General features: G+C 44.3%; 1 protein-coding gene and 1 pseudogene across 1 annotated transcript in view; both read right to left on the reverse strand.

Moving 5' to 3' along the window:
* The window catches only part of NCOR1 (nuclear receptor corepressor 1), a 207,516-nt gene that overhangs the window by 71,367 nt on the left and 123,302 nt on the right, over positions 1-12,847 (reverse strand). The window contains exon 20 of the mRNA XM_054709719.1: positions 7,035-7,161. Coding sequence (XP_054565694.1) covers positions 7,035-7,161 — 127 coding nt within the window. The remainder of the gene's footprint in view (positions 1-7,034; positions 7,162-12,847) is intronic.
* Positions 288-1,601, reverse strand: LOC114227968 (nuclear prelamin A recognition factor-like; annotated as a pseudogene).

Consider the following 12,847-nt stretch of genomic DNA (forward strand, 5'->3'; position numbering starts at 1 on the left):
CTCCATTCTTGTTCTTTGGGATTATTTCATCATCAGATAAAAGGATACGTACATTGGGGCAATCCTCTCGAGATACAATATTCCAGTTGCACCCATGTGATGATGACAGCACCCCTCAGAGGGAGGGAGCCGACAGATGGGAAGCAGGGAATTCTGAAAACCAAAGCGATGACAGAGATGCTAAGCCTTTCCTTCACGCATCTGACACCCCTTCTCAGGGGTCCTGCAGGCCGGGTGTCTGCTGGACCTTTACCACTTGATGTCCTGGCAGGCTGCGCTGGGCCCTGCTAGGCAGTGTGCAGGGCCGCCTGGGCTCAGGGGGAATCGCCCCCCTCCCCCAGCCACTCCTGGTACAACTCCTACACATGGGCGCTGGTCTCTGGGGGCCACACCGGGATGTCGGCTTAGATGCCTTCCATCTGCCGCAGCAGTGCCCTGTCTGCACACCCGTCCTCCGCCTGGGCATGGCCCCTGCCACTTAGGCATCCCCGGCGCAGGCCAGGACCTCCATGAAGTGGCAGGGGAACTTGCCCTCTACAGCTTCAGGACCACTTCTGGATGTTCCAAAGCTGTAAGCAGCCTCAAAGCACAGCAGAACCTCTCTGTCCCTTTCAAGGATGACCTCCTGGCAGTCTCTGTTCCTCAGGGTGCGGCAGGTGAGCACTCCCACGTCCTCACTGAACAGCTCCTTGGCCATGTGCCTGAAGATGTATGTCAGGTACCCGTCAGAGCTGGCACCCTCGTGGAGCCTCACCTCCTCCTCCTTCATGTCTCCAGTGTCCACAGTGGCATCATTAGAGACAAGGTCACTTTGCTCCATTTATCTGGACAATTTCACCTGAGGTTAATATGCAGTCAGCACGCCGGCAAAGCTGTGGGAACATCTTCTCAAAGGGCCTCCAATTTCTTGTCATAACATGGGGCCACAATGGCGTGGAAAATCTTGTCGGGGGACAGGTTCTGCAGTCTGGTGAAGTAATCCTTCACCAGAGAGCCCATGATCTGCTGGGAAGACTTGGCCTGCAGAGGTGGGGGGTGATGGGGTAACCCAGCACGTGCTCTGCATATCAGACCCAGCCAGGGCAGGCGGAGGTCACCATGGGTAGCCGGGGCTCTTCCTCACGGTGCTGGCATTACTGATGCACAAATTCCTTCTGACTCTCCAGGATGCTGAAGTCCGCAGCTATCTTCATGTCAAAGACAGTGCGCCCCAAGGCTTTTGAGGAAGCCGCAGAGCCTTCTGGATGCATCAGTGACACTGAGGCTGAATTTAGCAGCAAAGTAAGAGACTAAAGACGCACGGACACTGCCAGCACCTTGTGCTGGTGAGGTATCACATTTCTTATTAAGGTTCAGAACAGAGACAAAGTCCTTAGTGTTCTGCTGAGAAAATTGGACTCCTTTCTCTGCAGTCACACAACTGTCACATGACAGGCAGTCATTCAGAAATATCTTGGCATCGGTCAACTTATGGAATTCTCCCTTCTCTCCGTTCTCCTGAGCCGGACTCCGGACATTGACTGTGGCATTCTCTTGATCATCAGTTTTTGTTTTTTTACTACAATCCTTCCGTGTGTAGTGATCACACTTCATCTGGAGCAGGGTGGGCAGGGCTGGCTCAAGTGACCTGGAGAAAGCACAGGGAGAGCAGTCACTGCTGATCACCCCTGGCACTGAAGGCAGTATCCTTTCTTCCTTGTGGAGCTTCTAGGGAGGGGAAGTGGCCACAGTGTCTGAGGCCAAGTTCCAGGAAGCCGGCAGCGCTGTCGGGATCATGCTGGTGGCCCTGGTCCGTTGGTGCCTGGCATGTCCTCTGGAGATTGAACCTGCAGGACTACTAGGGAGCCAGTCCCCAGTTCAGGCCCGCCGCCACCACCCATTGATTGGAGCCTGAGGGCCGGGAGGAGAGACCAAGAGGTCTGACTTGTGCCCACTCACCAGTCCCTAGTTCCACCCTGCCTCCGCCATCGATTGATTGGAAGTCTGAGGGCCGGGAGGAGGGACCAAGAGGTCTGCTCGCCAGTCGCCACTACCACCGATTGATCAGAGCCTGAGGGTCCCCGGTTCCCTTGTTAGCCATTCCCTGATCAATCGGAGCCTGAGGGCCAGGGGGATGGACCGATCATTTGGTCGTCCTGGTCATCACAGCCTCAGGCTTTTTATACATATAGATAGGATTTTTAACGTTTTGACATCTTTACCTAGATAACTCAAAGAAATCACAAAGTTAATGTCTCACACTGGACTTGTACTAACTTTTAAATCAGGTTATTTTCTAGTGTTTACTATTCCATTAAACACACCAGAAAACTTTTAAATGCTAATCGCACTTATTCTCATATTCTGTATGGACAAATCTCACAGATTTTCTCTCTAAAAATATTCTTGAAACCATTCATTTCTGTTCAACTGCACTATTGCCATTCTATTCCAAATATGACTTCTCTTCTCACCTTTGACGTCACACCATTCTCTACAACAATCCTATCTAATAAAAGAGTCATATGCAAATTGACCATCACTCCAACACACAAGATGGCTGCCCCCATGTGGACACAAGATGGCCACCAAAAGATGCCCAGCAGGGGAGGGCAGTTGGGAGGGACCAGGCCTGCAAGGGAGGGCAGTTGGGAGCGATCAAGCCTGCAGGGGAGGGCAGTTAGGGGTGACCAGGCCAGCAGAGGAGGGAAGTTGGGGGCTACTGGGCCTGCAGGGAAGGGTAGTTGGGGAGGAACAGGCCTGCAGGGGAGGGAAGTTAGGGAAGGCCAGGTCTGCAGGGGAGGGCAGTTAGGAGTGACCAGGCCTGCAGGGGAGGGTAGTTAGGGGCAAACAGGCTGGCAGGGGAGCAGTTAGGCATCAATCAGGCTGGCAGCGGAGTGGTTAGGGTGTGATCAGGCTGGCAGGCAGAAGCGGTTAGGGACAATCAGGAAGGCAGGCAGCCCTAACCGGTTTGGCTCAGTGGACAGAGCATCGGCCTGGGGACTGAAGGGTCCCAGGTTTGATTCCGGTCAAGGGCATGTACCTTGGTTGTGGGCACATCCCCAGTGGGGGGGTGTACAGGAGGCAGCTGATCGATGTTTCTCTCTCATGGATGTTTCTAGCTCTCTATCCCTCTCCCTCCTCTCTGTAAAAAATCAATAAAATATATTTTAAAAAAAAAAGGAAGGCAGGCAGGCGAGCAGTTGGGAGCCAGCAGTCCTGGATTGTGAGAGGGATGTCCGACTGTCCATTTAGGCCCGATCCTACTGGGATCGGGACTAAACGGGCAGTTGGACATCACTCGAGTGGTCCCAGATTGGAGAGGGCGCAGGCTGGACTGAGGGACACACACCCCCGATGCACGAATTTCATACACCGGGCCTCTAGTCTATATTAATAAAAGGGTAATATGCTAATTAGACCAAAAAGACCGGATGTCTTCTGGACATCATTCCGGACATCCTTCCTGACAAAGCCAGGGCCCGGGCGAAACCGCCCGGGGGCCCGCGGCCGGCCAAAGGGAAGGAAGCCAGAGTCCTGGGTGCGGGGGCTGAGGCAGAGGCGGTTAGGGGCTATCAGGCCGGCAGGGGAGCAGTTAGGAGCGATCAGGCTGGCAGGGGAGCAGTTAGGGTTGATCAGGGATCAGGTCGGCAGGGGAGCAGTTAGGGCAATCAGGACGGCAGGGGAGCAGTTAGGGGTGATCAGGCCGGCAAGGGAGCTGTTAGGGGTGATCAGGCAGACATGCAGAGGTGGTTAGGGGTGACCAGGCAGACAGGCAGGCAAGCGGTTAGGAGCCAATTGTCCCGGATTGTGAGAGGGATGTCTGACTGCCAATTTAGACTAGATCCCGCAGTTGGACATCCCCCAAGTAGTCCCGATTGGAGAGGGTGCAGGTCGGGCTGAGGGACCCCCCTCCCGTGTACGAATTTTGTGCACCGGACCTCTAGTGCTTTATAAAAGCCAAATCTTACCAAAATTAACCCATACTCTCTTCCTCTCCTTTCCTCACTCTTCTTTCCTACCTCATAAAACCTTTCTATGAAACTTCATTAATCTTAGGATAAAGTTCCAAAATTCTGAGGATGGTCCAGGCTGGTGGGCCCACCCACCTTTCTAACTTCATCTCACATCTTATATTCACTCTGTATTCTGTTATCACTGGGCCTCTTTTTAGTTTCAGGGAATGCCCATGTGTCTTCCACCTCAGACTCATACATGCCATTTATTCTTGTTTTGTTTTTTAAAACATATTTTTATTTATTTCAGAGAGGAAGGGAGAGATAGAAATATCAACGATGAGAGAGAATCATCAAATGGCTATCTCTTACACACCCCCACAGGGGATGGAGCCTGCAACCCAGGCATGTGGCCTGAATGGGAATTGAACCATGACCTCCTGGTTCATAGGTTGAAGATCAACCACTGAGCCACACCAGCTGGGCTCATGCCATTTATTCTTATTGAAAAGGCTCTTTCACCTAATTTTCCTTTGAATATTACATCAAATATCACATGCTTTTTTTAAAAAAGCCTTCTATCATTTCCTTATAATTCCTTAAATTTTATTACTCTGGCTCTTATAACACATACTTGTTACAGTTACAATTTTATATTTATTCACAATGATTTGATTCCTGGCTGCTGCTTCTATTAGGCTATAAACACTGTAAGAGCAGAGTCATGTATTTTGCTTATCATTTAAATCCTAGAGACAAGTACTGTGCCTGCCACACAATAGACTCAAATATTTGCTAAAGTATAAAATGAATAAATGGTTGTAAATATGTCTTAATTTTACTTCACCTTTTCTTGATCCAATTTGCCACTATTATAAAAAGTATATAGAGATGGTCACTACAGCATTTAGTTTTTAGATTATTTTCTTAAAATTGACAAAACAACATAAAAATTTAAATCTCCCTAAAATTAAAATATATATATGTCCAATGAGAATCCCAATGGTTTAAGATACATTTCTTAAACTAGGTAAACCAACTTTCCTAATGGTTTAAAGTACATTTCTTAAACTGGGTAAATCAACTTATAGTTTACATGAAAAAGTAAGTCCCTGAGAAAAACCAAGAAAATTGTAAAAAGTACCAGATTGAAAGAGACTTGCCTCTCCAGATGTTCAAACTTACTATAAAGTCAATGTATCACAGCATGTTTGAAGCTGCCACATTACAGGCAAAATAAATCAGTGCTACAGAAGACAGTGTCTAAGATTAGCTGCTAATATGTATAGGAAATTAATATACATCAAAGGTGATATTTTAATTATTTTTTAAATATGTTTTAATTGATTTTCAGATAGAGGAAGGGAAAGATAAAAATCAATGATGAGAGAGAATTTAAATTCTTAACCTATTTTCTTAAAATTGACTACAATACAACATAAAAATTTAAATCTTCCTAAAACTAAAATATATATGTCCAATGAGAATCCCAAGCTATAGCAACTAAAATATAAAGGAAAGCAAATAACAAAAAATCTGATCGATTGGGGGCAATCATTTTTTACCCAGTGATTTAAAATAGCACCTTTGAGCCCAGCCAGTTTTGCTCAATGGTTGAGCGTCGACCTATGAAGCAGGAGGTCATGGTCGGTGTGCAGGTGGGGGGTGTGCAGGAGGCAGCTGATCGATGTTTCTCTCTCATGGATGTTTCTAGCTCTCTATCCCTCTCCCTTCCTCTCTGTAAAAAATCAGAGAGGAAGGGCAGTTAGGAGTGACCAGTTTTAAGATACATTTCTTAAACTAGGTAAACCAATTTATAGTTTGGCCTTCTGCATGCCCCCAAGCATGTGCCCTGACCATGACCTCTTGCTTCACAGGTCGACACTCAACCATTGAGCAAAACTGGCTGGGCTCAAAGGTGCTATTTTAAATCACTGGGTAAAAAATGATTTATTTAATAAACTAGCTCTCTAAGAACTATTTGTCTGGAAGAAAAACATGGACCCTATCTTACACTATATAGAAAAATAATTCCAAATGGAATAGATTTTTAAAAAACGTTTAGAAGATATCCTATATAATAAAAGCCCAATATGTTAAGTGTCCGACTATTTGTTCGACCAGTCGCTATGATGCACACTGACCAACAGGGGGCAGACACTCCGACCAGTAGGTTGGCTTGTTGCTGGGGTCTGGCTGATCGGGACTGGATGAGAGGGGCCAGACACGCCCTGGAGCCCTTTCGCGGTCCCTCCCCGGCCCCAATCGTGCACTGGTGGGGATCCTTGGCCTGGCCTGCACCCTCTCGCAATCTTGGATCCCTCAGGGGATGTCAGAGAGCCAGTTTCGGCCCGATCCCCACAGGCCAGGCTGAAGGACCCTACTGGTGCACGAGTCCATGCATCGGGCCTCTAGTTTAGGATAAATGAGGATAATTTAGCTGTTTGAAATACTGGTGACACAGCAGTGAAATAAACTACATTCTGATGCAGCTGACATTCTAGTATAAAACAGACATTAAACAATACTAAACAATACACAGAAGATATATAAGGTGGTAATAAGTGCAGTAAATAAATAACAAAACTTAGGAACCGGTGGATAAAGAGATATTATAGAGGTAGGGTGACATATCAACAGAGGCCTGAAGAAATGGGAGAACGAGCCAACAGGCACATTTTCGAGAAGAGCATTCCAGGTAGAGGGGTTAGCACATGCAAAATCCCTGAAGTGAGGGTTGCTTTGCTCAGGAACAGCAGAGAGATCAGTGGTTAGAATAGAGTGAGCAAGCACCTCACACCTGTTAGAACAGCTGTTATTAAAAAAAAAAAAAGACAAGAAATATTAAGTGTCTGAAGCATGACTGGCATTTTCAAGATGTTCTCTGTTTGTAGCACTTGGACCATCTCAGGTGCTACATAAATATCTGTTAGTTGAATGAATAAACACATTATGTTTAAGATGAATGTCTCTATGCTTTGAAAACACCAATGTCCTATTTCCTTAATGAAGCAATTCCTAAATAGTCAAATCACTAAGCTAAAAACTACATATTTGTGCTAGCAGAAGGTACAACTAAGTTTAAGATTTTTGAAATACCTTCACTGTCTTCTGGATTTTCTTCTTCATTAGAGGCTTCAATATCTTCATCTTCCTGAGCAGAAACGGTGGAAGCTACACTTTCACATTGAGACACATCTCGTTCTTCACGAGGTTTTCGTGAAGTCTAGAGTAAAAAAATATTAATTATGATTTAAATAACTAAAAGGAAAGAAACAAGCCTTTTCCTATTGAAATCACAGAGTTCACAAATACATACACACATACTAAACAAGAAGGCTGTATATATGACAGCTTCTCTGGTTAGAGTACACTTATCTCCAGATAACCATTAACTGGTCTTTTGTGTAGGTAAATCACTTGCAACAAATTGATCAAAAGTAACATATTTTTTTAACTACTCACCACTATACATGCACAAATGGCCCCAAATCACAAAACTCCTGCTCTTCTCCCCTTCCAAATAATGTATTTTCTAATAAAAATAATATACATTTTTTTCTTATAAAAGTAAGTTGGAATGTGGAATCTTCACATGCAATAATGTACTATATCCCCAAGCATTTTCTTCACTATATGATATTATTATCCATTAATTTTTTTTCTTTAATCCTCACCCAAGGATATGTTTTCATTGATTTTAGAGGAGGGGCGAGAGAGATAGAGAGAGAGAGAGAGAGAGAGAGAGAGAGAGAGAGAAAAAAAAACATCAATGTGAGAGAAACATCAAAAAGTTGCCTCCTGAGCACACCCAGATACGGGACTGAACCTGCAACCTAGGTATGTGCCCTGACTGGGAATCGAACCTTTTGGTGTATGGGACAATGCTCCAACCAGCTAAGCCACTTGGTCAGGGCCAATAGAATTTATTAAATTTCAATGTAATAATTTAAGTACACGAAAATATAAATCCTATATGTCTATCTTCCACTGAGTTTTTTTTTTTTTAAATATATTTTATTGATTTTTTACAGAGAGGAAGAGAGAGGGATAGAGAGTCAGAAACATCGATGAGAGAGAAACATCGATCAGCCGCCTCCCGCACACCCCCCACCGGGGATGCGCCCGCAACCAAGGCACATGCCCCTGACCGGAACCGAACCCGGGACCCCCGAGTCCGCAGGCCGATGCTCCATCCACTGAGCCAAACCGGTTTTAGCTTCCACTGAGTTTTAACAGATAACATTCTGTCATGTTTTCCTGAGATCTTTTAAAAAAAGATAAAACACTCTAGACCAGCGGTTGCCAACCTTTCGGACCTCACGGACCACTAGTGGTCTGTGGACCACCAGTTCGCGACCGCTGCTCTAGACCAACAATTGAAGCCTGTTGTTCCTATTATTACAGTTGTAATTAAAATGATCAGAACAAGAAGTTTTAAAGACATTTGTGATGATAATTGTTTGTCAACTTAGCTAGATCATAGTACCCAGATATGTGGTCAAACATTATCCTGGATGTGTTCATGCATGTGTTTTTTTTTTTGGACTAGATTAAAATTTAAACCAACAGGCTTCTGAGTTGAGCAGATTACCTTCCATAATATGGAGAGTGCCTCATTCAACCAATTGAAAGCCTTAATAGAGCTAGATTGGTGGCTACCGGAAATCTGTTATCAGACTGCAGCTCTTCTGAGTACGCAGCCTATCACCCTATCCTATTGGATTTTGTATCCACTTAGCCTCCAAAATCATGAGCCAATTTCTTAAAATAAGTCAATCTTGCCCTGGCCTGGTGTGACTCAGTTGGAGCATCATCCAGTACACTGCAAGGTTGTGGGTTCGAGACACAGTGCGTGTATATACCCAGGTTGTGGGTTCCATCCCGTCAGGGTGCATACAGGAGGCAATCCATCAATGTTTCTCTCTCACATTGATGTGTCTCTCTCTAATATCAATAAACATATCCTCAAGTGAAGATTAAAAAAAAAATCCTATCTAATGAAAGGACCGAACAGCAGAATGACCAGTCGCTATGACGCGCACTAACCACCACAGGGCAGATGCTCAACGCAGGAGCTGCACCCTGGTGGTCAGCACCACTCAGCCAGAAGCCCAGAAGCTGGGATGAGGGCTGGCGAGTGCAGCAGCGGTGGCAGGAGCCTCTCCCGCTTCCATGGCAGCACTAAGGATGTCCGACTGCTGGCTTAGGCCAGACCCCAGCAAGGAGTGGGGGCCTAAGCTGTCATTCGGACATTCCGTGAGGGCTCCCAGACTAAGAGAGGACACAGGCCCGGCCGAAGGGACCCCGAGTGCATGAATCTCGTGCACCGGGCCTCTAGTAAAAAATAAGTAAATCAATCTCACTCCCACTCCTCTCCTGTGAACACACACACACCCACTGGTTCTGTTTCTCTGAAGAGCCCTGTCCAATAAAATAATGTTTATCTTTTAAAAACATGTCTGATTTATTCTTTTATTTTCTCCCAAAACATTTCAATGGTTTTGAAGTCAACTCTCTCACTAGTAGATTTTTTGTTATTTGCTTTCCTTTATATTTTAGTTGCTATAGCTTATTTTTAGCTCTTGCATTCACATTTTTAACCTAAAAGCTCCTTTGTGTATAACTTTTAAAATTAGCCAACATTATAATTCAAATGTTAATCAGTTTAAACATATACACTTTTATTACACATTAGATCATTCTTTTTATTTATTTAGTTTTTTAGTTTTTATTTTGGAAATTTTGAAACACATACAGAAATTAGAGGCAAATCTTATTTCATCTACATCCAACCTACTTTCCCAGATCCCCATTCTGTACTGATTTATTGTGAAGCAAATCTCAGATATGTCACATGAATATGTTGCTAATATAAAATATATCTTGAAAGGATGGCTCATCTCAAGTAGTAGTTGTATTTCCAAAGAAACATTGACAAAGGGTACAAATATATTGACAATTGACAATAGTCTATAAAATATTTTAGAATGTCAAACAGACCATAAGAACATGGTTAAGCTATTTGTATTTCTCAAACATGTTTACGATTAAATTATGAAAGTAACAATTGTTAAGAATGCTATTAAAATGACGTACATTTTATAGGTCCTTCTTACTCAGATTTACTACTTTTTTCTTCATTCATCTTGTGTTTCATTAAAAAAAACAATTCAGCCCTAGCAGGTTTTGCTCAGTGGATAGAGCATCAGCCTGAGGACTGAAGGGTCGTGGGTTCGATTTTGGTCAAGGGCACATGCCTGGGCTCGATCCCACGTGGGCTGTGGGAGGCAGTCAATCAATGATTATCTCTCATCATTGATGTTTCTATCTCTCCCTCCCTTTCTGAAATCAATTAAAACATATATTAAAAAAAAAAGTGTGCCAAATATTCACCTAAAAATGACAGTCCATGAAAAAAGAGAGCCTTGGAACTCAATTTCAAAAGTGCTTTTCCTTGAGAGAACCATCATACTTTGATAGTGAGCAGGAGAACTTTATGCACGCTTCCCACTTCATCATGCAGACATGTACTCAAAAGTCAAGATTTAGTAGAGCTAATTTTTGTTGCTTCATCAAGAAAATTCTTAAGTGACACTGGCTTTAAAACAAAAACAAAAAGCTTCAAATACCTGGAGATTAAGAATACATTAGAGCCAAAACCGGTTTGGCTCAGTGGATAGAGCGTCGGCCTGCGGACTCAAGGGTCCCAGGTTCGATTCCGGTCAAGGGCATGTACCTTGGTTGCGGGCACATCCCCAGTAGGGGGTGGGCAAGAGGCAGCTGATCGATGTTTCTCTCTCATCGATGTTTCTAACTCTCTATCCCTCTCTCTTCCTCTCTGTAAAAAATCAATAAAATATATTAAAAAAAAAAAAAAAAAGGAATACATTAGAGTACCTGGCACAGTGGTGTGCTGCCACGATTCATGCTAAGGCACCAGCACTCTCACTCACAATTGCTTTAACACCATCAATGTAAATGTAAATACAGTGGAAAAAACAAATAACATCTTAAGATTTTATGTAAAACAGTGAAACCTCAGCTCTCAAACTTAACTGGTCTGGAAGGCCATCCGAGAAGAGATTTGTTCAAAAATTGACTCATTTTTTTCCCATTAGAAATAATGTAAATTGAATTAATTCGTCCCACACTTCCAAATGATTTGCCATTTTAATCTTTCTTCTAAACTAGTACATTACCATCTAATGTACTATCTATAATAATAAAAGCATAATATGCTAATTAGACCAGACGAAGCCATGGTGACCAAGGCAGAGGCGGCCACCGCTGTGGCAGGGACCAAGCCCCTTGCACGAATTTCATGTATAGGGCCTCTAGTCTATACTAATAAAAGGGTAATATGCTAATCAGACTGGATAAACCAGAAGTCTTCCAGACGTCCATCCTGACAAAGCCAGGGTCATGGCCGGCCTACAAACTGCCCACGGACCCTCACCTGGGCCGGCCCCACCCCCAGCGAGGACCCCTACCCCCACTGGGGGCATGGCTAGCCTGCAAACCCTTGGTATCCGCAAGCCCAGGCCAGCCACATCCCCCAGTGGGGACCCCCACCCTGATCGAGGGCATGGCTGGCCTGCAAACCGCCCTCAGCCCCTCACCCAGGCCGGCCCCACCCCCAGCTGGCCCCCACGTGTTCACCAGACCTCTAGCTATATAATAAAAGGGTAATATGCAAATTGACCCTAATGGCAGAACAACCAGAACAACCGCTGGACCAGTCACTATGAGGTGCACTGACCACCTCTTGGTCCCTTCCCCCAGCTGTCAGGCACCAATTACCCAATGGCGAATGGGGAACCGGGAGTGGGTAGTGGCAGGGGGCGAGGCCAGCTGCAGGCAGCTGGGGAAGATGGCTCTGATCACAGGTCAGGCCTAGGGACTGTATCCACACATGCACTGGGCCTCTAGTGCTATATAATCCTATATAATAAAGAGCTAATATGATCATTAGACCGGAATATCCTTCCAGAATATCCAGTGGGTGGGCAGCGGGGTTGCAGGCCTGCAAGGCAGCCAGGGCTGCAAGGACTGAGGCAGCAGGGACTGCGAAGGTCTATCCCTACACAAATTTCGTGCATCGGGCCTCTAGTTTAGTATACAAACAAACACCTCTTTTCTTAAATTTATCAAATTTTAGCCTTAAATGAGTCACTTTCAGCACTCATTCCAGAGGTGCAGCATCTTTGCTTCTTCACATATCGCTGCCTCCAGAATGCTGTCACCATCCAAATCAATAACAGTTATTCTACCTTTTAATTGCCTGTGATCAGTGTCTTGCACACCATTAGCAACATTAGCACTCTTGAGGACCTCTTTATGTTTTAAAATTGTGCTAACTGTCCATTTTGCTAGCAACAAAAGTTAAATAAATAAATAAATACACACCAAAATATTCACAGAAAAATTTCAGGAGATGTTAACAATGTGAGGGTTAGTGTAAGATGACTAGCATTATCTCCTTTGTCTGTGGCCTGAGAGACCACTTTTGTCATGCTGATGTATCAGCATGAAAGGGTTGTCAGGTTGAAAACTGAAGTTTTGTTCAATAACTGAGACATTTTTTCCATGAACACCTTGGCGAATGGTTTGAGATGGGTGACATTCGAGAACCCAGGTTTGACTGTGGTCTTGAGCTCGTGGAACCCTCAAAGAGCTCTGTAGACTTTGAGAATAGTAAAACTTCCTTGATAAGGAATTTTCATTAATCTTATACTTTCTGGTTTTTAACATTTATCCCATATAATATTTCTCTGAGAAAATGCTTTGTAATATGCCAAATCAATTCAGCCAACATTGTCAAGAGCACTCCAACTAAAGTTTTAAATTCAAACTCCCAAATCCTCCCATTTTAAAAATCCAGTCTGTAATAATTCAAATGTACTGAATTC

This window comes from Eptesicus fuscus, chromosome 20, assembly GCF_027574615.1.
Source record: "Eptesicus fuscus isolate TK198812 chromosome 20, DD_ASM_mEF_20220401, whole genome shotgun sequence".
In the NCBI taxonomy this organism is placed as follows: domain Eukaryota; kingdom Metazoa; phylum Chordata; class Mammalia; order Chiroptera; family Vespertilionidae; genus Eptesicus; species Eptesicus fuscus.